The sequence below is a fragment of the Neovison vison genome, chromosome 2, assembly GCF_020171115.1.
Source record: "Neovison vison isolate M4711 chromosome 2, ASM_NN_V1, whole genome shotgun sequence".
In the NCBI taxonomy this organism is placed as follows: domain Eukaryota; kingdom Metazoa; phylum Chordata; class Mammalia; order Carnivora; family Mustelidae; genus Neogale; species Neogale vison.
Window position 1 is genome coordinate 214,445,644 of NC_058092.1, and position 23,582 is coordinate 214,469,225.

Consider the following 23,582-nt stretch of genomic DNA (forward strand, 5'->3'; position numbering starts at 1 on the left):
ATGCTTTATATTGTTAAAGGGTAAAAAAACAAAACAAAACAAACAAGAATATGTGACAGAGACTCCCATATATATGGCATGCAAAACAAAATATTTGCTCCCTGGTCCCTGGTTCTTTACACAAAAAGTTTCCCTTACTTTGGAACAGTGGTTTTTAGAATGTGTCAGAGTCACGTGGATGAGTTGTTAAAACACAGATTGTGGGTCTAGTTATGTCTCCTGAGGCAAGGGAAACAAAAGCAAAAATAAACTATTGGTACTACATCAAAATAAAAAGCTTCTGCACAGCCAAAGAAACAACAAAACTAAAAGACAAGCTACTGAACGAGAGAAGATATTTGCGAATGACATCTGATAAAGGGCTGGTATCCAAAATACATAAAGAACTTATTACAACTCAACACACAAAAAAGCAAATAATCCAATTGAAAGATGGACAGAAAAAGGGCAGTGGCTGGTTCTATCAGTAGAGCATGTAGGTCTTTATCTTGGGGTTGTGAGTTCAAGCCCCACATTGGGTGTGGAGATTCACAAAAAATAATATTTAAGAAATGGGCAGAAGACATGAACAGACATTTCTCCAAAGAAGACATACGGATAGCCAACAGACACATGAAAAGATGCCCAACATCATTTATCATCAGGGAAATGCAAATCAAAACCACAATGAGATCATACCTCAAACCTCTTAGAATGGCTAAAATTAAAAAAGCGAGAAAAACATGTTGGTGAGCATGTGTCAAAAAAGGAATCCTCTTGGGGTGCCTGGGTGGCTCAGTGGGTTGGGCCTCTGCCTTCGGCTCGGATTGTGGTCCCGGGGTGCTGGGATCGAGCCCAGCATCGGGCTCTCCGCTCGGCAGGGAGCCTGCTTCCTTCTCTCTCTCTGCCTGCCTCTCTGCCTACTTGTGATTTCTCTGTCCAATAAATAAATAAATTCTTTAAAAAATTTTTTTAATTAAAAAAAAAATAGAATCCACTTGCACTGTATGGGAATGCAGTCAGAGAAAGAAATATCATATGATTTCCCTCATATGTGGAATTGAAGAACCAAAATCAACAAAGAACAAAAAAAAGACAACCCCCCCCCCCAAAAAAAAAGATGCCTGGGTGGCTCAGTTGGTTAGGCGTCTGCCTTCAAACTCAGGTCATGGTCCTGGGATCCTATGATCAAGTCCCACATTGGACTCCTTGCTCAGCGGGGAGCCTGCTTCTCCCTCCGCCTTCCGCTCCCCATGCTTGTGTGCTCTCTCTGTTCCTCACTCTGACAAATAAAATCTTCAAAAAAACCCCAAATTCTTAACTATGGATAAGAAACATGGTTACTGGAGGGGAGGTCGGTGAGAGGATAGGTGAAACAGATGAAGGGGATTAAGAGTACATTTACCATGATGAGCACTGAGTAATGTATAGATTTTTTTAAAAACAGATTGTATTTATTTGACAGTACAGCAGAGAGAGCAGCAGGCAGAGGAAGAGGGAGAAGCAGGCTTACTGAGCAGGGAGCTTGATATGGGGCTTGATCCTAGAACCCTGGGATCATGTCCTGGGCCAAGGGCAGATGCTTAGGTCTGGGGCAGGGCCTGAGAATGTGCATTTCTTGTAATTGTCCAGCGATGTGGTTTCTGTTGGTCTGGGGCACACACTTCAAGGACCACTGCTCTAAAGAAAAAGGGCCTCTTCCCTGAGGCCAAGGTACTGGCTGCAATTTAATTTTTCTCCCTATTTTTTCAAAATTAAAATACAGGTCATATAACATAAATTCGTCTTTTTAAAGTCTACAATTCAGGAGCACCTGGGTGACTCAAGGCGGTTAAGAGTTTACCTTAGGCTCAGGTCATCATCCCAAGATCCTGGGATCAGGCTCCCTGCTCAGCGGGAAGCCTGCTTCTCTTTCTCTCCCTCTGCCTACCACTCCCCCAGCTTGTGCTCTCTGTCAAATGAATAAATAAAATCTTTAAAAAAAAAAAAGTACAATTCTGTGTTTTGTAGTATACTCATAAAGTTGTAATTATCATCACTAGTTCCAGAATATTTTTATTTTTTTTATTTTACTTTTTTTTTTTTTAAGATTTTATTTATCTGTTAGACAGAGAGAGAGCGAGCATAAGCAGGGGGAGTGGCAGGCAGAGGGAGAAGCAGGGTCCCCGCTGAGCAGGGAGCCCGATGCCAAACTTAGTCCCAGGATCCTGGGATCATGACCTGAGCTGAAGGCAGATGTTTAACCAATTGAACCATCCAGTGTTCCATCCAGAATATTTTTATTACTCCCAGAAGAAACTCTGTACCCTTTGGCAGTCTCTCTTTATTCCCTTCATCCCCCACCTACTCAAAACCCCTAATCTATTTTCTGCCTCTTTAGATTGGCCTGTTCTGGACTTTTCATGTAGGTGAAATCATGCAGTGTGTAGCCTTCCGTGTCTGGCTTCTTTCATTTTGTGTAGTATTTTTGAAGTTTATCCATGCTGTAACATGTGCAATTTGATTTGAACTGATTTCTGAGCAGAAAACTCTGTGTCTTTGAGCTAGCTTTCTTAGGATAGATCTGGCTTCAGCTTTGCCCATTTCCAAAGACAAATAGGAAAAACATTACCAGAGCTAGGCAGAGCTTGGAAGCAATTCAACACTGATGTTCTTTCAAGAACTGTCAAACTTCTCCTTTCCTTCCCAGCTCCTTAAACTTCCTGGCATTCCTCCTCCCTATATAGGCAGTGGCTCTTTTGGAAAAATCTGAAGTATGTGGTGGCTACATTTTAGAGACACTTCAAAAAGCACTCCTTCAAACTGCATCTCAGCTTCATTCCGTAAGACCTCTCTGCTTTCTTTGAGTTGGCACCTGTGGGATATGGAAAGCGAAGTGGTTAGGGTGACTCAAACGCCTTCATGTGGGAAGTGCTAATCCAGACTGGGCAGAGTTTAGTATTTGTTCCATCCAGTGGCTCAGTTTGAGCTCTCAGGTAAAGAATGAAAGGGAAATTAGGGTAAAATCCGTGTTTGCTGAATTGACATTATTGGGTTTCCTCATGATGATGATGCGTGGTTTTTATAAAGGAGGACTTACAAAACCTTGAAGCCAAGACTGAGACCCTGTGCTGTGAAAATAATTTGGTCTTTGTCTAATACTGAATCTTTGTTTCTTCCCCAGGGAGCTTGATTGTGGTTGGATGAGTTTCCAAGGCATTTGAGATCAGCAAAAATACTTGTCACCTTTTGTTGTTGTTGTTTTTAAAGATTTTATTTATCTGTCTGACAAGGAGAGAGATCACAAGTAGATGGAGAAGCAGGCAGAGAGAGAGAGAGAGGGAGGCAGGCTCCCTGCTGAGCAGAGCCAGATGCGGAGCTCTATCCCAGCACCCTGAGACCAAGACCCGAGCCGAAGGCAGAGGCTTAACCACTGAGCCACCCAGGCACCCCTACTTGTCACCTTTTGTAACACTTAGGAAAGCAGGATCAAGAAAAGGCAGAACCAATTTTTTTCACTCTTACCTGTTTCCCCCTTTGCCACCATTTAAGCCAAGAACAAATTCCCTCTGGGCTCAGCTATGGGCTAGACTAGGCCAACCTGCAAAATGCTTTGGCAGGATTTTGAGAGGAAATTGGCAGCTACAGGCATCTGGCTTTTCTGGCATGGGTCTTCATTTGTTCATTTATTTTACCAACATTGTTGGGCACATGGTTGGGCTTGTACAGGATGTTGTAGGGATTTCTTAAAAAAAAAATTTTTTTTTTGAGAGAAAGACGGTGTGCTATACAAAAAACTGCAGATTTAGTGGGAGAGATCAGCTAGGCAGATATTACAGATCAGCTACAGTGTGTGTTTAGTGTTATGAGAATCCGGAAGAAGAAACAAGAGAGGGATGGGAACTAGGAATTTATAAACAGAAAACTGTATGTGCATTGTGTACTATAGCATAGCACACTGTAGCCCTCTTTAAGTGTTTGGTGTAAGTGGAATGTGTGGGAAAATGTAGTGGCAGAAGATGAGATTAAAAAGAAATAGGCAGGGATCAGGGCACAAGAGAGAACCATGTTGAATATTTCGGATTAAATGTTCCGTAGGTAGTTGAAGTATTTTAAGAGGGAAAGATTTAAGACAAGGACGTTTGGTTTTGGGTCATAGAGGATCCTTGCTGTGGAGTGCAGCAGTAACTGAGAGGAATTGGCAACTAGGGCCAGCAGGGAGATCATTTGTATTTAGCAAGAAGATGAGAATATGGATGGAAGCAATGGGAGAGGATTTCAGAGCTGTTTCCGAGGCAGAGTCAATATAATTATGTTCCTGCAACTTGGGGCGACCCAGCACCATGCCTCAGGAAAAGGTACCATTTCAGGGAATTCAAATTGACCTAAGCTACCACCCGGGCACTTTGAGACAAGAAGAGGGACCCTGGTACCCAGGGCTGAGCTTCAAATAAAAAACGTCAAAAGGGTTTTAGATTGCAGTTGTTTTTTATTTAAGGAGTGCCCGGTTACCTTCTAAAACAACTTGTTTTCCAATATTCTTTAGAATCACCATACCCCTTCCCTTTCTTTGCTAAGGTGTAGAGATCGAGTACTTCCGCCACGCTCAAGATGGCTGCACTCGAATTAGATTTTTCAAAGTTGGTGCCAGATGGTCCCGCCCCCCCATCGGACTACTTCCGCCACTCTCTGTGGCGTGGGTCGCCTTCACCCCGCCAAGCAGCACTCAAGATGGCCCGGCTTCCTCCCACTTTTCATTGGCTGGATCCCTCTGGTCTTCCGTCTACATGGGGGGGCGGAACCTCTATTTGATCGACAGCTCTTTTGGTCAATGGACGAAGGGCAGGGGCCCACGAAGCGCTGGAACTGGAGAGCCTGCCCCGTGTGTGGGAGGGTGTTTGGGCTGCGGCGGGGTGGAGCAGAGCCGGAAGCGGGAGGGGAGAGTGAAACAGGAAAAGAAGGGAAGAAGGAAGAAGAGGGAAGAGGAGGAGAGGGAGGAGGAGGAGGGAGGTGGCGGCGCCGTGGCGGAGGAGCAGGAGCAGGAGGGGGATGGAGAGGAGAAGGCTCCTGGGTGGCATGGCGCTCCTGCTCCTCCAGGCGCTGCCCAGCCCCCTGTCAGCTAGGGCTGAACCCCCGCAGGTAAGGGGGAGAGGGCGTCCGGGCCAGCCTGGGGGCCTGGGGGTCGTCGAGGCCTGGCTGGAGGGGGCTGAAGACGGCATTGCTGCCTGGCTGGAGGGGCTGAAGGAGTGTTGTTGCCAAGAGTTAAGGGGTCCCAAGAGGGGCTCCCATGCCTGGAGTGGACAGAATCTAAGGGGGCGTCGGTGTTCAGCTGGGGGACACCTGTTTTGGTGTCAGGAAGTGGCAGAGGCACGGTGCCCAGCGAATGTGGGGCCCTTTGAGAGGGCAGTTAGGTCAGGTCGGCTGGGATGACTGTGACTGGATAGTGGTGCGAGGCTGAGGCATGGGGGGCGCATTCGAGTCCCCCCGTGAAGCAGGTCTCCGAGGCAGTGATGCAGGGTGTACGTGTGTGCGGGTAGGGGTACGTGGGTTTATTGAGGTGGCCTGAGAGAAGGAGGGGCTGAGTGGATATTTATTTCAAGCTGGACAGGGAGAAGTTCGGAGGGCATCTTGGCTCCATTTTTTAATGTGTTGGAGGCAAGAGGTTGGAGGCCGAACTCTTGGTAGGCCTGTGAGATGAAGTAGATCGGGACCCCTCAGGAGGAGGGCACACTTGAGCTATAACAAGCTCTTGCTGTTAGGCTGGCTGGCCTGGGAGAGCCAGCCACTGATGCTGATCTAGGCCAGTTTAGGGCTTTTGAGCAAAGGGTGGTGCTGATGCCAGTATGGGCAGCAAATGGAGCACCCCAGCTTTTCTTGCTGGGTGGCTTGCTTTTTATCCAGGCAGAGAAGCTTGCTTGTGCTGATTCCAGCTCCGGCTGGCATTTCGAAACCCTAATAGGAGCATTACTCCTGGTGCCAAGTTGGGTGGGGTGCAGTAGGGGGAATCACCCCTCCTTCCCTTGCATTTGGCAAGGCTTTACCATTCTATTTTCTTCACTTTCTGTTCTCTTCCCTGTCTTTTCAGAAGGGAATAGACACACACTCAGTTCACACACAGCGTGATGGCAGAGTCTATACAAGCTTAGCACTTGAACTTTGCGTTGTGATCAAGAGAAGAAGCAGAGTGCCAGGAAAAATACTTATCTTTTCCTTAGGAGTTTATGGGCTGCCTTTTCACATATGTGTCTTGTCTTGTCCCCTAGTATTCTTTCTTTTAGAAATTAGTTCGTTTTTAAAATGGGATGAAATTCATGTAACAATCCATTTAAAAGCCTTTTACCATTTAAAGTGAACAATTCAGTGGTGTTTGGTACATTCACAGTGTTGTGCAACCACTACATCTAGTTCCAAAACATTTTCATCACTTCCAAAGAAACCCCCGTACCCATTAAGCAGTTCCTCCCCGATTTCCCTTTCCCCCAGCTCCTGGCAGCCACCAGTCTGTTTTCTATCTCCCTGGATTTACCTTTCAGGATAGTGCATATAAATGGAATCCTACAATTTGTGGTATTTTGTGTCTGTCTTCCTTACCTTAACATAATGTTTTTGAGATTCACCCACATTGTAGCATGTACCACTACTTGGTTCCTTTTTGATGGCTGAATAAAATTCACTATATGGCTCTATCACAATTTGTTATTTATCTGTTGAGGTATCCCCTGTGCCCCCTTCCCGATCTATTTATGTATATTTGAAATAACATGTGAGGGATAGAGCTCATTTTTCTGGCCCAGTATATTCCCTTTTCTAGGGCTGGGACCCTCCCAGAGTTTGTTGGGGGTTCTTCTTTTCCTAGTTAAAATCATAAAGTGCCAGGATAAATAAATTTTATTTATTGGAAAAGTCAGAACCCTTAGGACTGGGGAACTTACGAAGGATAGATATTGGGGCACATGGGTGGCTCAGTGAGTTGAGCATCTGGCTCTTGATTTCGGCTCTGGTTGTGGGATCGAACCCTGCGTCTGGCTCCTCACTCAGCGGTGAGTCTGCTGGAGAGTCTCTTTCTCCCTCTCCACCTCTCCCCGCCACACTCACTCTTACTGTCTCTCTAAAATAAAAAAAAATCAATCTTAACCATAAAAAAAGTATAGATGTTGAAGAACAAAATAGAGAACAAAGCATTACTTTGCCTTTTGCATCTGTTTCTACATTTAAGAAAGGCGGTTCTCAAGATCCAGTAAATTACACGGCCTGAGGGTTGATTTGAGAACATTGGAGCCTTAGGAGGTCGGTGCCCTGGGCCTGTGGATACTTTGCGCCAGTGGAAGAACAGTGGTGGGCCTCTGAATTGACGGTGGGAACCGGATCCACTTCTTTGGCAGAGGAAGGATGGAAAGTGGAGGTTGCCGCCAGGTCACGGAAGCCTGGGACTTGGCGAGAAATGTGGGAGGGGATCTTCAATGTCATGTCCTAATTGCAGTTTATCGATCACAGGCTGCTTTCTTATCATTTCTCTGGCACTTCCAATACTTATTTTGGGGACAGGGTGGCTTTTGTACTTTGTTCCATTTGGATGGATGCTAGCACTGACCAGTCGCTATTATGTGGTTACGGTTCCTGCAGAGAAGAGAAAGTTTGGTAACGAGTGGGCTCTCTCTTCCTGACCATCCCCACCCCACACCCAGTACTCCCGTCCCCACCTCATACCCTTGTCTGTTTCTGCCCAGGCGTACTAGATTCTACAGTGAGATTCGTGTTTTGAATTTTAACCTTTGGCATGGAAGTTACTATATAATTATTAACTCTGAATCTACCCCTGTTTAGTCAGTTTGGTTTTTTGTTTTGTTTGGATTTTTGTTGATTTTTGGCTTGTAGAAATCAGGAAAGAACAAAAAATTCAGAGGCCATTTTGACGTAGGCTGCTGTTCAGGTACTCACTGTCCTTATTTCAACAAGGGGCTTCCAGCTAACGCTGAATGAGGGGGACTCGCTGTACTCATTCCGTATTGAACATGGTGTGGGTGATTTACTGTGGGTTTTTTTTTTTTCCCCTTAAAATGTCTCTGTCATATACAATCTTTTTATACATATGTATCTAATATCAGAAATACATGGTATCAGGTATTTATATAATACAGAGTGGCTTGCTTTCCCTGTCACCAGCTCTCCTTTGGAACTGTTATTTCTTGCCATCCTGGCCCAGGAAAGTTTTCAGCCTAGCTCACTTCTGAGATTCGGAACTTGGACTTAACTCTCCTATAGGTCACTGCGACTCAGATGTCATTCCTTAAAACCATAAAGAATGAAAAAGTAGTGGATTCACCAGTGAGGCCGTAACATTTGTCTCTTCTATTTAAATAATGAATGAGATACATAGAGTTTCTTTCTTTCCGTTGTTTCTTAGATTCAACTAGAACAATCTGATCACGTTATTTAAAATAGAAGAAATGTCTTTTTCCATTAAGCCACCCAGCCTAATCTCTAGAGACACCGTCTGTACCTTTCCTCTGCCATGCTTAAAACTTCGAGTGGGATAGGGGTCTTAATTTCTTTTTTTTTCTTTTTTTAAAGATTTTATTTATTTATTTGGCAGAGATCACAAGTAGGCAGAGAGGCAGGCGGAGAGAGAGGGGGAAGCAGGCTCCCTGCTGAGCAGAGACCTGGGCTGAAGGCAGAGGCTTAACCTACTGAGCCACCCAGGTGCCCCAGGGGTCTTAATTCCTGATATTTATATCTTACCTAGCTGCTACATATCGTACCTTGTGCCCCCCTCCCCTTACTCACCAACTGTGCCCCGGTTTTCAGTCCAGAAGCTCTATTACACTTTTCTTTTGTTCTTCTTCTTCTTCTTCTTCTTTTTTTTTTTAAGATTTTTATTTATTTATTTGACAGAGAGAGAGATCACAAGTAGGCTTGTGAGAGAGGGGGAAGCAGGCTCCCAGCTGAGCAGAGAGCCCAATGCAGGGCTCGATCCCAGGACCCTGAGACCATGACCTGAGCCAAAGGCAGAGGTTTATCCCACTGAGCCACCGAGGTGCCCCTCCACTCTTCTTTCTTAAAAACAGCATTTCAGTGTGATCACCATCGTTTCTTCTCACAGAATAGTGGGAGATGGAACATCCGGACTCTTAATTCCCTTTCCCTTGTTTTCTTAGTCTGTTTTATATACCAAAGCGAGCAATCGTCTCAGCGCACACCTTGAATTTCTGTAAATCCTTTCAGCAGAATTCAGCACACATCTACTGAAATGTCTGCTCTGCTGCAGGCAGTCATGCAGGTGCCCCCTGGGAACCCTCATACTAGTAACCGAATCCCTGTCCTCAAGGAGCGGTAATTCGGTGGCGAAGACAGATCGCACACACAGTGGTTTCTAACCCGGAGGCACAGATGTACAAACGAAGGAGAGTGGGAGCAATTGTTTCTGCTCTGGCCAGGGGAAAGTGAGATTTAGGAAAAGCTTCACAGAAGAGGCATTTGGACTAGGCTTTGAAGGTTGGGAAGGGAAACAAGTCTCTTCCGGCCTGGAAAAGTGAAAATGGAGGGTGTTTGGAGGTGGTACATAGTCTGTGGTGGAAGCTTCCAAAGGGGGTGTGTAGAGGAAGGTGGAAGTAGAAGATGTTTGAAAGGTAGACTGTGGTTAGGTGGTAAGGCCTTTTATCCGTTGGTCCAAGCAGTGTGTCCACTAGAACTTTCTGTAGTAGTAGAAATGATCTATATCTGCACTGTCTGTTTTGGTAGCTACTTCGCCACATGTGACTTTTGACACTTGGCAGGTGGCTAAGGTAGATGAGCAACTGAATTTTTACTGACATTTAGTTTTTTATAACAGCTGTATTGAGGGACGCCTGGGTGGCTCAGTTGGTTAAGCGGCTGCCTTTGGCTCAGGTCATGATCCCAGCGTCCTGGGGTCGAGTCCCACATCGGGCTCCTTGCTCGGTGGGGAGCCTGCTTCTGCCTCTGCCTCTGCCTACCACTCTGTCTGCCTGTGCTCACGCGCTCTCTCTCTCTCTAACAAATAAATAAATAAAATCTTAAAAAAAAACAAAAAAAACAAAACCAACCAACCAAACAAAAATCCAAAACCAAAAACAAAAAAACCAGCTGTATTGCAACACAATTAACATGCCAATGGATTCACCTTTTAAAGTGTATGTGAAATGGGTTTTTTTTTTATTTTTTTATTTTTATTTTTTTTTTAGATTTTATTTTATTTATTTGAGAGAGAGAGACAGTGAGAGAGAGAATGAGCGAGGAGAAGGTCAGAGAGCGAAGCAGACTCCCCATGGAGCTGGGAGCCTGATGTGGGACTCGATCCCGGGACTCCAGGATCACGCCCTGAGCCGGAGGCAGTTGTCCAACCAACTGCGCCACCCAGGCGTCCCGTGAAATGGGTTTTTAGTATGTCACAGAATTGTGTACTATCTCCTATCCGATTTTATTTTTTTTTGTTTTTGCTTTTAAGGTTTAATGAATTTATTTAAGAGAGAGAGCAAAGTGGGGATGAGGGGAGGAGCAGAGGGAGAGGGACAAGCGGACCCCCCGCCCCCGAGTGCAGAGCCTGATGTGGGGATTGATCCCATGACCCCGAGATCATGACCTGAGTGGAAATCAAGGGTCAGACGGCTAACCCACTGAGCCACCCAGGCACCCCTACTATCTAATTTTAGTACGTTTTCATTACCCCAGAAAGAAGCCCCATAGCCATTAGCAGCCCCTCCTATTCCAACCCCACTCCCCACAGCCTCTGGCAGCCAGTACTCTATTTTCTGTCCCTATGGATTTGCCCATTCTGGACATTCCTTATAAATGGAATCATACACGAGGTGTCGTCCGTGACTGGGTTCTCTCACTCAGCATGGTGTTTCCGGGAATCGTCCCTATTGATGTATCTGTACATCATGGCACGGGTCAGCATTTCATTTCTTTTTGTAGCCAGTTAACATGTCCTGTGAATGTAGCACATTTAATTTATCCATTTCATCAAGTGATGGACATTTGGGCTCTTTCCACTTTGGGGCTCCTTTGAATAATACTTCTATGAATATGCATATACAAGGTTTTTGTGTGGACTTAAGTTTTCATTTCTCCTGGGTGTATACCTAACAGTGGAATTGCTGGGTTATACAGTAACTTTGGAACGGCCAGACCGTTTTCTAAGACTGGTATGATATTTCATTTTAATTAATTTAAATTAAATAGCTACATGTGGCTACTGGCTACTTAATAGTGCAGATCTAAGAGCTCTCCAGTGTGGAAATAGTGGGATATAGTCCAACACAGTGGTGAGGTCTTGGGCTCTGGGGGCAGACCACCTGAGACCCAAAGCTGGCTTCTACTTACTATCCCGGAGCAAGTTGTTAACCTCTTTGTGCCTCAGTGTCCTCGTCTCCAAAATGGGATCACTACTCACCTACCTTATAGGTTTGCTCTGAGGTTAAAAGACATCCTCTATGTAAAGCTCTTGGAATATATTTAATGGTGATAAGTATAATAGTGATTATCTCTACTGTTATTATTTGTGGTCCTCAGTGTGCATTTGGTTGTTGGTAAGTTATTATCAGCTCTCAGATTAAGTTCAGAAGCTGAGATTTGGGGAGTTTGAAAGTGACTCCCTTGCTTCTGTCCTATATCTGAGTTTAATTTTGTCCTTGGAGGAAATGGTGAACCTATATGTTTAGAGTTGTTCTCGATTGGGGATAATTCTGCCCCTTCCAGAGGACATTTATCAGTGTCTGGAAACATTTTTGCTGGTCACTGCCCAGGACCAGGGATGCTGCTAAACCTCTGATGACAAAGGATGGCCTCCCACAACCAAAAACTGTCTGGTCCCAAATGTCAGTGGTGCCGAGGTGGACAGACGCTGGTTCTGCTCTTCCCATATCCGCTCACGCGAATTATCACGGGGTTTGAGGTCAGCCTTCCTATATGAAGAGCATTGTGAAGGGTATGAAATAACCTCTCTGACAACAGATTGTAGGTGGGACAGTTGAAAGCTTTAATATCCTGAATCTTGAAGAGTCTCAGATTTGTCAACATGTTGCCAGTCAGTCAGCCTGGCTTTGTCAGGCAACATCAAACATTTTGGAAATAAAAAGACTTTTTTCTTTCTTCTAGTTTGTGGTTCAATAAGCAGGTGAGCCTCCCTTATTCACCCTGTCTCGAACTTTCTTCCCTCCTGCTTTGGTTCACCCTTGTGGTTTCATTTTAAGAACATGTTTGTTTTCACCCCACTGAAAGCCTGATGGCCAGTTACTTTCTTTTCTCCTTGTCTCCCCTGGCCCCAGAACTGATCTGAACAGGCACATTCTTAGAACATTTCCCTTTCCCCATTTCAAGTCTTGGTTCTACTCTCATTTTTGGCCCCATGAACGTTGGTTTGTTGTCACACACTCAGCCTACAGAGACTGTGAGGTGTTCTCAGCGTCACCATGGGTGACTGTCCCAGACTTCGGTGGCTGTGTGACCTCAGGAGAAGTCTCCTCTTTCAAGACCCCAGGAAGCAGCACATCTGTGGGTTTGGGGCATTAGTGGGCAGCTCTTTAAGCATACTGTGGGTATCTCGGATGACTTGGGATTAACAATTCCGGTGGTTTTGAATGCCTGGCCATCCATTCACCTGAGAGCATCTCTTGCTTTCCTGTTGGACCTTGAGGGACCATCAAGGATCCAGGTGGTGCAATGATGTGGGTTCATTCTTTGCCTTATAACCCCAATTGTGGGCACCCCTGGGGCCACTGATCCCACCATAACCACACAGACAGTAAGAGCAGCCACTGAGTAACAGGGAGCAGAGACAGTGGGTCTTTGCAAGATCTGTCTCCTTGGTGGCATACAACGGACAGGGAGAGGTCTGGCTTATGGGCACCTCCCTTTTGGACCATCCTTTGTATTTCCACTAGATGGAGCAAAGTCTGGTCAAAAAACTGCATGTAATGTGGAAACCACAAACAAAGAAATACCAATAAATCCAGAGCATTGCAACCTGGGAGGTAAGGAAAGGGAACCAGATCTCTTCCGTTTGAATTCTGTGGCTTGTTGATAGAATTCTGGGCTTTCCCAGTGTGGGAATTAAAGTAGGTCATGGTCTCAGACTTGAAGATCACCAGTCTTGCATGGACAGCTACAGTCTCATAGCTTGGATTTGTTTACTTTTGGCTTTCTTCTTTCCATACTTTCTTCCGTGGGAAAATAGATAAGCGATGGGTCATCCATTCCTGGTGCCGTCATTGCCCTCAAAATGCCTTGGCTTGGTTTTGATTCATAGTCTTAGGTGATTGAAAGAATTAAATTTAAACTTGTTTTGGAAGAGGTAAAAGTGAACGTGAGATGTTGCAAGGATATTTGTGGCTTGGAAGGGTGGATCCTAGAGTAGAGCTAGAAAAACATGTCTTGATTTTTAAATAATAAGCAAGACGGATCTTACGTTGTAATAGTGTTTCTACACATCCTTGCAGATCAGAGACATGCGTTCGTGGAGAAAATATTCACGTTTTTCCAAATCCTACATGGTGTTTTTTTGTTCGCCATTTCTGAAACACTCTTCTTCATCTGAAATTCTGCCTGATGGTTCACTCCGGCTATATTAAAATCCGACCAAACACAGAAACAACAGAAAAAACATAACTTAGTTGATTGATCAGATCTAAGTTATTTTTTCCTCTTTGTGGTTTATTTGGGAGAGAGGGTTAATATTTGGCTTTTGACACCAAGATAGTGGAGCCTTGTAGCTGTTTGGGAGTTGAGTGTAGAGTTGAATTGTGTGAGAAGTTCATCCCGTGTACTTCTTTCTTTTTACTTGGGTCCTTTGTTTTTAAATATGCAAATCTCTTTGCTGTGCCTGCAGGGAGTTGGGGGAAAGCAGAAAACCTGTACTGATCTGATTTGGCACGAGATCCACTTCAGTTTTCTTTCCTTTTTCCTTCCATACACCTGATGGCTGCTTTTCTTGGAGCTTTAAGGTGCCTTTTACCTTTACCCATTAGTTTTTAGTTACACAAAAATAACACATGCTTATAACAGTGATATATAATACAGACAGAAATGCTTAGACTAAAAAGTGAAAGTTTGTGGTTTGGTGTTTGTTTTTGGTGAGTTTTCTGCTTATGCTGAATATTTATAGATATAGTAATAGTACATATATATGTATATACATATATATGTAAATCCTATATATAAACATAAAATTGTGGGTATGGATACAGTTCTTTTTTTTTTCATTTGTTTTTTAAAACAAAAATAGGATAATATATATGTAGGACTTTACAACATGCATTGTTTCATCCTTCATAGACTTCTTTCTGTATCACGTATATACCTTGATTTTTAAAAGAATGCCTGCATGTTGGGGTGCCTGGATGGCTCAGTCAGCTGAACATCAGACTCTTGATCTGGCTGAGGTCTTGATCTCAGGGTTGTGAATTCGAGCCCTGCATTTGGGTTCCACCCTGGGCATGGAGCCTACTTATTTAAAGAGGGGCGCCTGAGTGGCTCCGTGGGTTAAGCCTCTGCCTTCGGCTCAGCTCATGATCTCAGGGTACTGGGATGGAGTCCTGCGTCGGGCTCTCTGCTTGGCGGGGAGCTTGCTTCCCCCTCTCTGCCTGCCTCTCTGCCTACTTGTGATCTCCCTCTCTCTGTCAAATAAAAAAAAAATCTTTAAAGAAAGAAAGAGAGAGAGAGGGGAGGAAAGAGGAGGAAGGGAGGAAGGAAAGAAAGAAAAGAAAAGAAAGGGTAACACTAATTAAAACCCCAAAAAAGCTTGGAAATGAGATTATTAATCAGTAAGAGAATCATAAGGAGAGTTGACAAAGTTTAGGAAAGCCTGAAGAAGAGGAAACAAAAGGAAAGGAATGACATTCAGAAGTGAGTATAGGGGCGCCTGGGTGGCTCAGTTGTTAAGCGTCTGCCTTTGGCTCAGGTCATGATCCCAGGGTCCTGGGATCAAGCCCCACATCGGGCTCCCTGCTCAGCAGGAAGCCTGCTTCTCCCTCTCACACTGTCTTTGCTTCTGTTCCTCTCTCATTGTGTCGCTCTCTTTCAAATAGATAAATAAAATCTTAAAAAAAAGAGAGAGAAAAAAAGAAGTGAGTATAGAGTTACAAGAACAAAATCCAAACCAAAGCAAAAAAACCAAAAACAACAACAACCAAAAGCCCCACCTGTGTGTTATTGCTTGAGACCGATTTATTTAACCCCTGCTCTGTAGGTGAATGTCTGTTATAGCAAAGTTTTTACCAGTTCACGCTGTTTTATAGTGAACATTATTCTGTGTATTTCTTTCTGCAGTTGTGCTAGATTCCTAGAAGTGGAACCAGGGATTGTGGGGTTGTGGGTGTGTACATTTGACATTTGTGGTGGATGGTGCTAAATTGCTCTCCCAAAGCGGTTGTGTCAGCAGACATCCCCATCAATAGGGTTTTTGAGGGGCTCAGCCCCCCTACCCCCAGTGTGTAAGCAACATTTCTTCATCTATGCCGTTGGTTTATCCTTGAAGATGTGCCTTCTTTTTTTTTTTTTTTTTTAAAGATTTTATTTATTTATTTGACAGAGAGACAGATCGCAAGTAGGCAGAGAGGCAGGCAGAGAGAGAGAGAGAGAGGGAAGCAGGTTCCCTGCCGAGCAGAGAGCCCGATGTGGGACTTGATCCCAGGACTCTGGGATCATGACCTGAGCCGAAGGCAGAGTCTTTAACCCACTGAGCCACCCAGGGGCCCCGAAGATGTGCCTTCTGACTCTACCCAGGCACATAGGGGAACATTTCTGTTTTCTTTCTTGAAAGCCAGGTAGGTCTCTGACTTGCTTAGCTTTTGGTCTCCTCCCTGTCTTTGTGACCCCGGTGTTCCCCTTGGGGAGCAGGATTCACCCACAGTGTGCTTGGAGTGAGGAAGCCTGGCTGTGCCTGCTCAGGTGCTGAGGGAGATGGTTTGTAGGCTCCTGGGAGATGTCAGGCCGATGGCGTGTAGCTGTTAGCCAGCTGCTGGGTGGCACACAGGTCTAACCAGCCACCCTTCCGTGGTGGTCATCCCAGAAGGAGTCCTTGGAAGTGTGTGTCATCACTGAGAGTGCAGACTCTGGAGCCAGACTGTCTCCAGATAGCCTTAGGGTAGTTAATTGACTCAGTTTCCTCATCTGTAAAATGGGATAGTAGCTCCCAGTTTATAGGGTTATTGTGTGGTTTAATTGAGTTATTGTAAGGATTAATTGCGTTAGTACTCACAAAGCACTTAGAGCAGTGTCCGCCACATAGTAATTACTTGGTTAATGTTAGCCTGTGTAATATCTGGCTTTTTTTTTTTTTTTTTTAAAGTTTTGGGGAACGCTTGAGGCTTCCATATTGCTTGACTGATCCAAGATCTGTTTCCAGTGGAAGAATTTAAGGTGAATTTTAGTGAGCTCCTAGTCCAGAAGGCATGTGACTGACTTTCCGTATTACCAGCCTTGGCAGTCTGATGGGGGTGTTTTTCCAGCTATTGTTTGCTAATAATAAAGTATGAAATTGTTTATTTTCAGAGCAGGTAATTTAGAATGTATACAGTTATCCTGATCTGTACATCACCGTGCCCTCTTGAGTGAGGAAGAGAGGCGTTATCATCAGCAAAGTAGTTGTGTCTTGTCTTGGGTGTGGGAGTTGCGGCTGGACGTCCATTCTGACCGCAGTGCCAGACCACAGGCAGGTCTGTCCCCCCTCAGCACATAGCGTTCTGTACTGAGGTGTACTGTACTTCCTGTTCTGAGGGGAGGTTGGTTTCTGAGGCTTTTTAAAAAAAAGTAATGATAGCTTTATTGAGATACAGTTCACACACCATGAAATTCACCCTTGTTAGAGCATACGATTCTCTGGTTTTTAGCATGTTCACAAGATTGGGCCACTGTCACCCCTGTCTATTCCAGAACATTTTTGTCACCCCAGAAAGCAACCCTATATCAATTAGTAGTTCCCTTCCTGAGCCCCCCGAACCCTGTTGCCTGTCAACCACTCATCTACTTTCTGCTACTCTGAATTTTCCTGTTCTGAACACTTCATGTAAATAGAATCGTAACACTGTGTGGTGTTTTGTGATTGGCTTCTTTCACTTAGCGGGATGTTTTCAGCAGGCGTCAGCACTTTTCCCTTTCCGTTCATATTCTTCTGTATGGGTAGAATGCATTTTATTCGGTGGGTCAGCTCATAGACATTTCGGCTGTTACCGCTTTGGGACGATTAGGAGTAATGCTCTGAACGTCGGTCGACAAGTGTTTGTGTGGACATGTGTGTTTATTTTTCTTAGGCTGTGCCTCAAAGTAGAATTAATGTTCCTATGCTAACTCTCTGTCTGCTTTTTTTCAGGAATTGCCAGACTGTTTTCCCAAGTGGTTGTACCATGTCATGTCCCCCACTGGCAATTACGAGGGGTCCAATTTTTCTACATCCTCTCCAACACCTGTTGTTGTCTGTCTTTTTTATCATGACCATCCTAACGGGTGTGAAGTAGGATCTCATTGTAATTTTGATTTGCATTTCCCTAATGACTACTGATGTTGAACATCTCATGCTCTTAGTGGCCATTCATGTATCTTCTTTAGAGAAATGTCTGTTCCAATTCTTTGCCCATTTTAAAGTCCTTTGTCTGACTAAAGGGACAGAAGTGTTCTCATGGAGTCCCAGTGAGGGACTGCTCAGAGGATTTTCCCCTTTCAACTAGACTTTACTGGGGCTCTGGCCTTCTCCCTTGTTACCATCTCTCCTCATGACCCTGGAGCCCCAGTTGCTTAACTGCTCTGTATTGGCCGGTTCCTTCTATCAGCATTGCCCAGAGATGGCTTTGACGCAGCCATTTCTGCGATAAGAGACCCATGTGGTCAAAGAAAGCTGCCGTCTCTCTCCAGGACGCACGATGCATGTGCTTTCTAGGAAAACCTCTGAGGAGTCTCACGTTAAGAAGCCTTTATGAGTCCTTTATCAGATAAATGATTATCAAATATTTTTCCCTATCGGTGGTTTTTGTTTTGTTTTGTCTCTCACTTTCTCGATGGTGCCCTTTGAAGCACAATTGTTTTTCATTTGGGGGAATGTCCCGTTTTTCTGTTTTTTCCTTCTGTCACTTGAGCTTTGGTGTTCCTTAGTTCCTTCATGGGCTCTGTACAGCTTAGTATTACTTTGGGTCAAGATCAGACTTTATTAGGAATAGAATCCTTTAAATATCTTTATTCTGGAAAGTTTCAGCATGTATAAAAATAAGGAGAATGGCGTAACGAGCCCCCAGGTCCCCAGCACCCAACTTCAGCAATTTATTGTCATGTTCTGTCTTCGTCTGGCTGTACCCACTTTGGCTTCCATTCATGCCCAGCGACATTACTTTGAAGAAGGCTGCAGACTTCCTATCATTTCAACCATGAATAGTTCTGTTTGAATCTCTAAAAGATAAAAGGATTTTGTTCCTCAGCATCAACACCATACCGTACCACACCCTAAAAAAAGGGACAGTAATTGCTTCATGTTATAGGATCTTGTCTGTGAAAGTTAAGTTAGATCCAAAGGTAGAAATACCATTAGCAAAATGTGGCTATGCTATGACGTTTCTTCAGCTTTTATAAGTAATTAACCCTAAGTGTGTTACTACTTTAAAAAAAAGTTGCTCCCCAAGAACACCTCCCAGTCCTGTGAAGGCCAGAGGCACCCTTCCAACTACAGCTTTCTCTTTCACTTGACCACGTCTGGTGGTGGAGTTTCAATCCCGGCAGCGCCCCCCCCCCACCTTTCTTTGTCATCTTGGCTACCCCGTTGGATATCCCTTTCCAACCACTCCCCAGTATATAAGGTGAAAGATTAACTTGGGACTTTTGCCCTCAATTTCTAGCACAGGGAGAATTTGGGGGGAAAATCCTACTCTTATCTGAGATTGCACAAACGTTCAGAGAAAAGTGCGAAAATGAGAAGCGTATTTTGTCCTCTTTCACCTCTCCAGGGGTGTCGGCTGCGTGTCCCCATCCTGTGCCTGGCTGACTATGCTTGCCCTCAAGGTACAGTAGGGGGCAGGGGGGTGGTGGTCACAGCGGATGAACAAAGCTGCTGAGGGAGAAATGGAACCTAGCATTTGGAGGCTGACAGACACCATAGAGATAATGATGCCATGAGCAGATGTTCAGTCAGAAAGAAAGGCTGTGCTGTTTGAAATGTAGGAGATTTGGGGTTGAACAGGCTTCTTAACTGTGAGACGACTCAGAGGCTTCCCTGGAAAGCACCCGCGTCGTGAGTCTTCCAGCGAGATGGCAGTCTTTTTTGACCACATGGGCCTCATACCACAGAAATGGCTGCTGATAGAAGAAACCAGCCAACTCAGAGAAGTTCAGCAGTTGGTGTGCAGTCCTGAGGTTAGGTTGTAGCACGGGAGAGTGCCAGCGCCCCAGGCGCGTCTAATGTGTGTCACTCACTGGGGTTCCATGGGAAGACCTCTGTCCCTTCAGTCAGAAATCTGGTCCTAGGCCGCTGTACATTTTTGGACGTTCGCTCTATTGTCTGGCAAGTGGGGATAGGAAGAAGCTTCTAGCCCTCTCACCAGCTGATACAAGGAGCACCTAACACGGATGTGGAAGGAGTTTATAAACCTTGAGTTCTGCGAGGATGATGATTTATTGTCTCGCTGCTTAGCTCTACCTTTCTGCAGTACTGAGCACACCTTGCCCAGAATGTGGATCTTGAATAAAATGGAAGGCTTTGGAACAGTGGATAGAAGTGCAAAGATCAGGGAGGGCCAATGGCTTGCATTGACTTCCCTTCTTGCCATGACGTGGTGGGGGGGGTGCTTTCTTAAAGGCACTTTTAGCTTTTTTCTCCCTAAGCTTCAGGCCTGTATTGTAGCATATCTCTGCCTACTTCTTCTGCTTGGCTCTAGTGCTTCATGATTCGGGCTCTGGGTTGGGGTGGTTTTGAAGTAGAGTTTACCTACTGCTGTCTTCTGTGTTGCCCCACTCTCTGGGGCCTGGGAATATGGGGTTCAGGTGTGGCCTGTGGTTGGACGTTATATGACAAAGGGAACGGAGGATTCATCTGCTGTGAAACCTTCTCCGGTTCCACCACCCTTTGTCATCGTTTTACTTGGGGGTGTGGATGTGTGTGTTCCAGAAGCTTTTCCACCCCTTATAACTTACGGGAGGGATAAATTGTCTTAATGTTTCCTTCTGGTGCTTTTGACCATGAGCTCTTAGACCTGGAGTAGATTGGTTATCAAATAGCCAAAGGAGGGAGGAGGTAATATTTGATTTTACGTAAGATCCAGGAAATGAGGGAAGATATGGTGCCAGGAGCTGTGTTTCCAGCTAGACCTTATTAAGTTTCTCAATCCTTTATGTGAAAAAAGAAAAAAAGGCAACTTCTAGGTGGTGCTTAATGGAGTGAGTTAGTTGGTGTCCGGCAACAGAACCAGGAGCAGCTTCATCCTAGTCCCCATAATCGAAAAACTAATGGGGTTAGATCACATCCCAGTTCTACCTTGAGTATGGGAATTTTGCTTCTGAGATGGCTTAAATGCTTTAAATTCCTTGGCAGAGAAATTACAGGTGTACAGATAATGGGGTCACACATAGGGTTTCCCAGTAATATCCATGTGTTCTCCCTATCTCTTAGCTGTTTATCGGGTTTCTGTGGCCATGAAAATGTCACCCTTACTACTGTCTGGGGATTCAGCTGTATTAGCTTCCCTTTTACAGTCATATGTCTCTTTACTTTTTTTTTTTTTTGAAGTTTTTTTATTTTTTAATTTTTTTTTTTAAATTTTGACAGAGAGAGAGAGCAGGAGAGGGAGAAGCAGGCTTCCTGTCGAGGAGGGAGCCCGATGTGGGGCTCAATCCCAGGACCCTGGGATCATGACCTGAGCTGAAGGCAGACGCTTAACTGACTGAGCCACTCAGTCTCTTTATCCTTTATCCTTTTTATCTATCTCTTTATCCTCTTTTGAGGGCCTCCTTTGTGCAAAGCATTGCTTGGTAAGGTGAGGGACACCAGTGAAAGTTAAACATCTTGCACTTACGCTGATTTTACTTTCGAAGAGTTAGGCCTGAGAAGAAACCGTTTTGCTGAGCTTATGAGCACGTAAATGAGTGGGTGGTTTTTCCTATAGAAGCACACCCGAGATGGTCTCTCTCTAGACAGGGTGCGTAATTGCTCTTAACACCTTGTGGCCCGGGGCGCCTGGGTGGCTCAGTGGGTTAAAGTCTCTGCCTTCAGCTCAGGTCCGGATCGAGCCCCACACTGGGCTCTCTGCTTGGCGGGAAGCTTGCTTCCTCCTCTCTCTCTCTGCCTGCCTCTCTGCCTACTTGTGATCTCTGTCAAATAAATAAATAAAATCTTTAAAACAAAACAAAACAAACAAACAAAAACCTTGTGGCCAGAGGGCCTTGTTAACCCTTACTACTGGCCTGCCACCCCTGTCCTGGAGCTGCCACCTAAAGCGGATCACGTCTCTCCTTGTCTTGCTCGAGTTGAAATAAGAGGGAGAGATGAAATCAGATTCAGGGGAGACCTCGAAGACTAATTTTCCTAACAGAGTTAGTGCTCTTTCCTGGTTACATCGCAGTGTGGGTCATGTACTGGGCGTGACCCATGTCCCCCCTTTTGTTCTTATTCCAAGCTTCAGTTTAGAGAGCAGCTTGGAGGGAGATGTGAAAAGTGTCAGGGGACAGCCCTGAGTCGAGCTTGCTGATTGTCATGTCATTCTTGGCTCCTTGCTGGTTTGGTGGTGGGGGGGAGTGGTTTGAACTGTTTTCAGGACAGGAAAAAAAACCTGGCATTTCGGTACAAAAACAAACAAGGCTGCTGTTGTACTTGATAAAGCTAGAGGTGCAGATCAGTGGCAGCCCATTAACTCAGGGACAGCCCACTGTCCACGCTGAGTTTCAGAGACCCCTGCACTCTCTGGAGCAGGCAGTAAATGTCCGTCCCAGAAGGTAATAAATATTTGTGGAGTGAGTGATTGTCAACACAGAAAGATTTTCTTGTTAGGGGGCAGGAAAGCTAGAAACCTCAGGGAGCTGTCCTTAAGCTGGTTTCACCTTCTACTACGTGTGTGTGTGTGTGTGTGTGTGTGTGTGTGTGTGTTTTCTCTTTTTTTCTGACAAGACAGCTGGGTCAGACTCTGCATAAAGGAATTTTCTTGAGTTTTCATCATCACCTTCTGCTACTTTTATTTCTCTCTGTTTAAAAGACCTTTGAAAGAGGTATCTTCCCTCTACCTCCCCCCCAACCCAGAGTGTAACAAGGGCAATTCCAAGATGTAAAGAAGCAAAAAGAGAGCCTAGGATACTAAGTAATAATACTTAGTTTTACACACACACACACACACACACACACACACACACGTTTAGTAAGATACTAAGTAATAATCCTTAGATACTACCTAGAAATCCCTGTCCTTGCTATTTGTGGTGCTCCCCTAGTCATCAGAAAGAACAAACATGCTGGTCAGAGTTACTCAGTGTGTGGGACTCCTGCCTCCTCCCTCTAACTCGTCTGTGCCTCGTGTCTTTCTCAGATGCCCCACATGTCTTTGTCTCCAGGCTTTGGGCTTTGCCTCCAGGCTTTGGGCTTTGCTTGGCTCTGCCTACCATGCTTATCTTCCTATCCCTAGCATCCATGTTATTTTAATACCTGTCTTCTGATGCAGCTTTCTTTGGCCATTCTGTCCCTGACCCGGCTCCCTTCTTTGAGCTCTTAATTGCAGTTACTGTCTCCACACCTCCCCCGACATTTATTACAGAGTGCCTGTGTTCGTTTCTGTACCTGCTGTCTTTTCTTCCTAACTGGGCAATTGAATCAATCAATCTCCAGGGCAAGCCTTGTTCATCCAGTAGTGATTGAACTCCTCTTCTCATACTACAGCCTGGGTGGCTGGATGGGACCGAGACTTTCTGGGTCACAGATGAAGGGGAAGTGACAGTTACAATATCGAAGTACCATCTCCATGCATGTCCGAACCATTTTAGAGTCCCACAGGCCTGCTTGAAGTGCTGGGACTGAGATGTCAGCATATGTTAGTGTACTCCCTCTTGGAAATACATTGTTTGATGTTTAGCAAGTGATTACATACCACAGTTAAGGGCTGTTTGCCCAGCCGTCTTTCCTGGAAGATTCAATAGTAGGAAAGTAGTCTTAGTTTTTTGGGGTTCTGTTTTTAGGTTCTCTCTACACACGGTGTGGGCCTCAGACTCAGAACCCCGAGATCCAGAGTCGTGTGCTTTACCGACTGAGCCAGCCAGGCACCCCTATATCCATAGACATCGTCCCAGGCACCCCTGCAAGCCCTGTGTGACTTGTAGAACTCCTTGTCCTATTCAGAAACCAGGAAAGGTGTGTTTTCTTGTCCCAGCAGGCTTGCTACACGTCTGCCTTTGTCCAGCCCCAGGACACAGATAAGCTAGTATTCTTGGTTTCTGGCAGCTAAGCAGTCCTTAGCGTTTCTACTTGGCAAAGTTCTGCGGATCTTTGTTTTGGGTTTGGAATCCTTCCCATGGCATTCCCCAAAATAATTACTCCAGGGTCGTTTTATTGATGCCCGGCCTCACATTCCTGCCATGAGGATGCCTCGGTTTGCCTTCTGTGGCAACTCACTTTGGTTTGGGGTTTGAAGTTCATCTGTACTTCTGGGTTTTTGTTG

General features: G+C 45.1%; 1 protein-coding gene across 1 annotated transcript in view; it reads left to right on the top strand.

The window, feature by feature from the left end:
* The first annotated feature begins 4,958 nt into the window (after nt 1–4,958).
* Nucleotides 4,959–23,582, top strand: part of WBP1L (WW domain binding protein 1 like) — a 60,734-nt gene continuing 42,110 nt past the window's right edge. Inside the window, exon 1 of the mRNA XM_044240407.1 lies at nt 4,959–5,097. Within this exon, the coding sequence (XP_044096342.1) occupies nt 5,008–5,097 (90 nt within the window). The 5' untranslated portion in view covers nt 4,959–5,007. The remainder of the gene's footprint in view (nt 5,098–23,582) is intronic.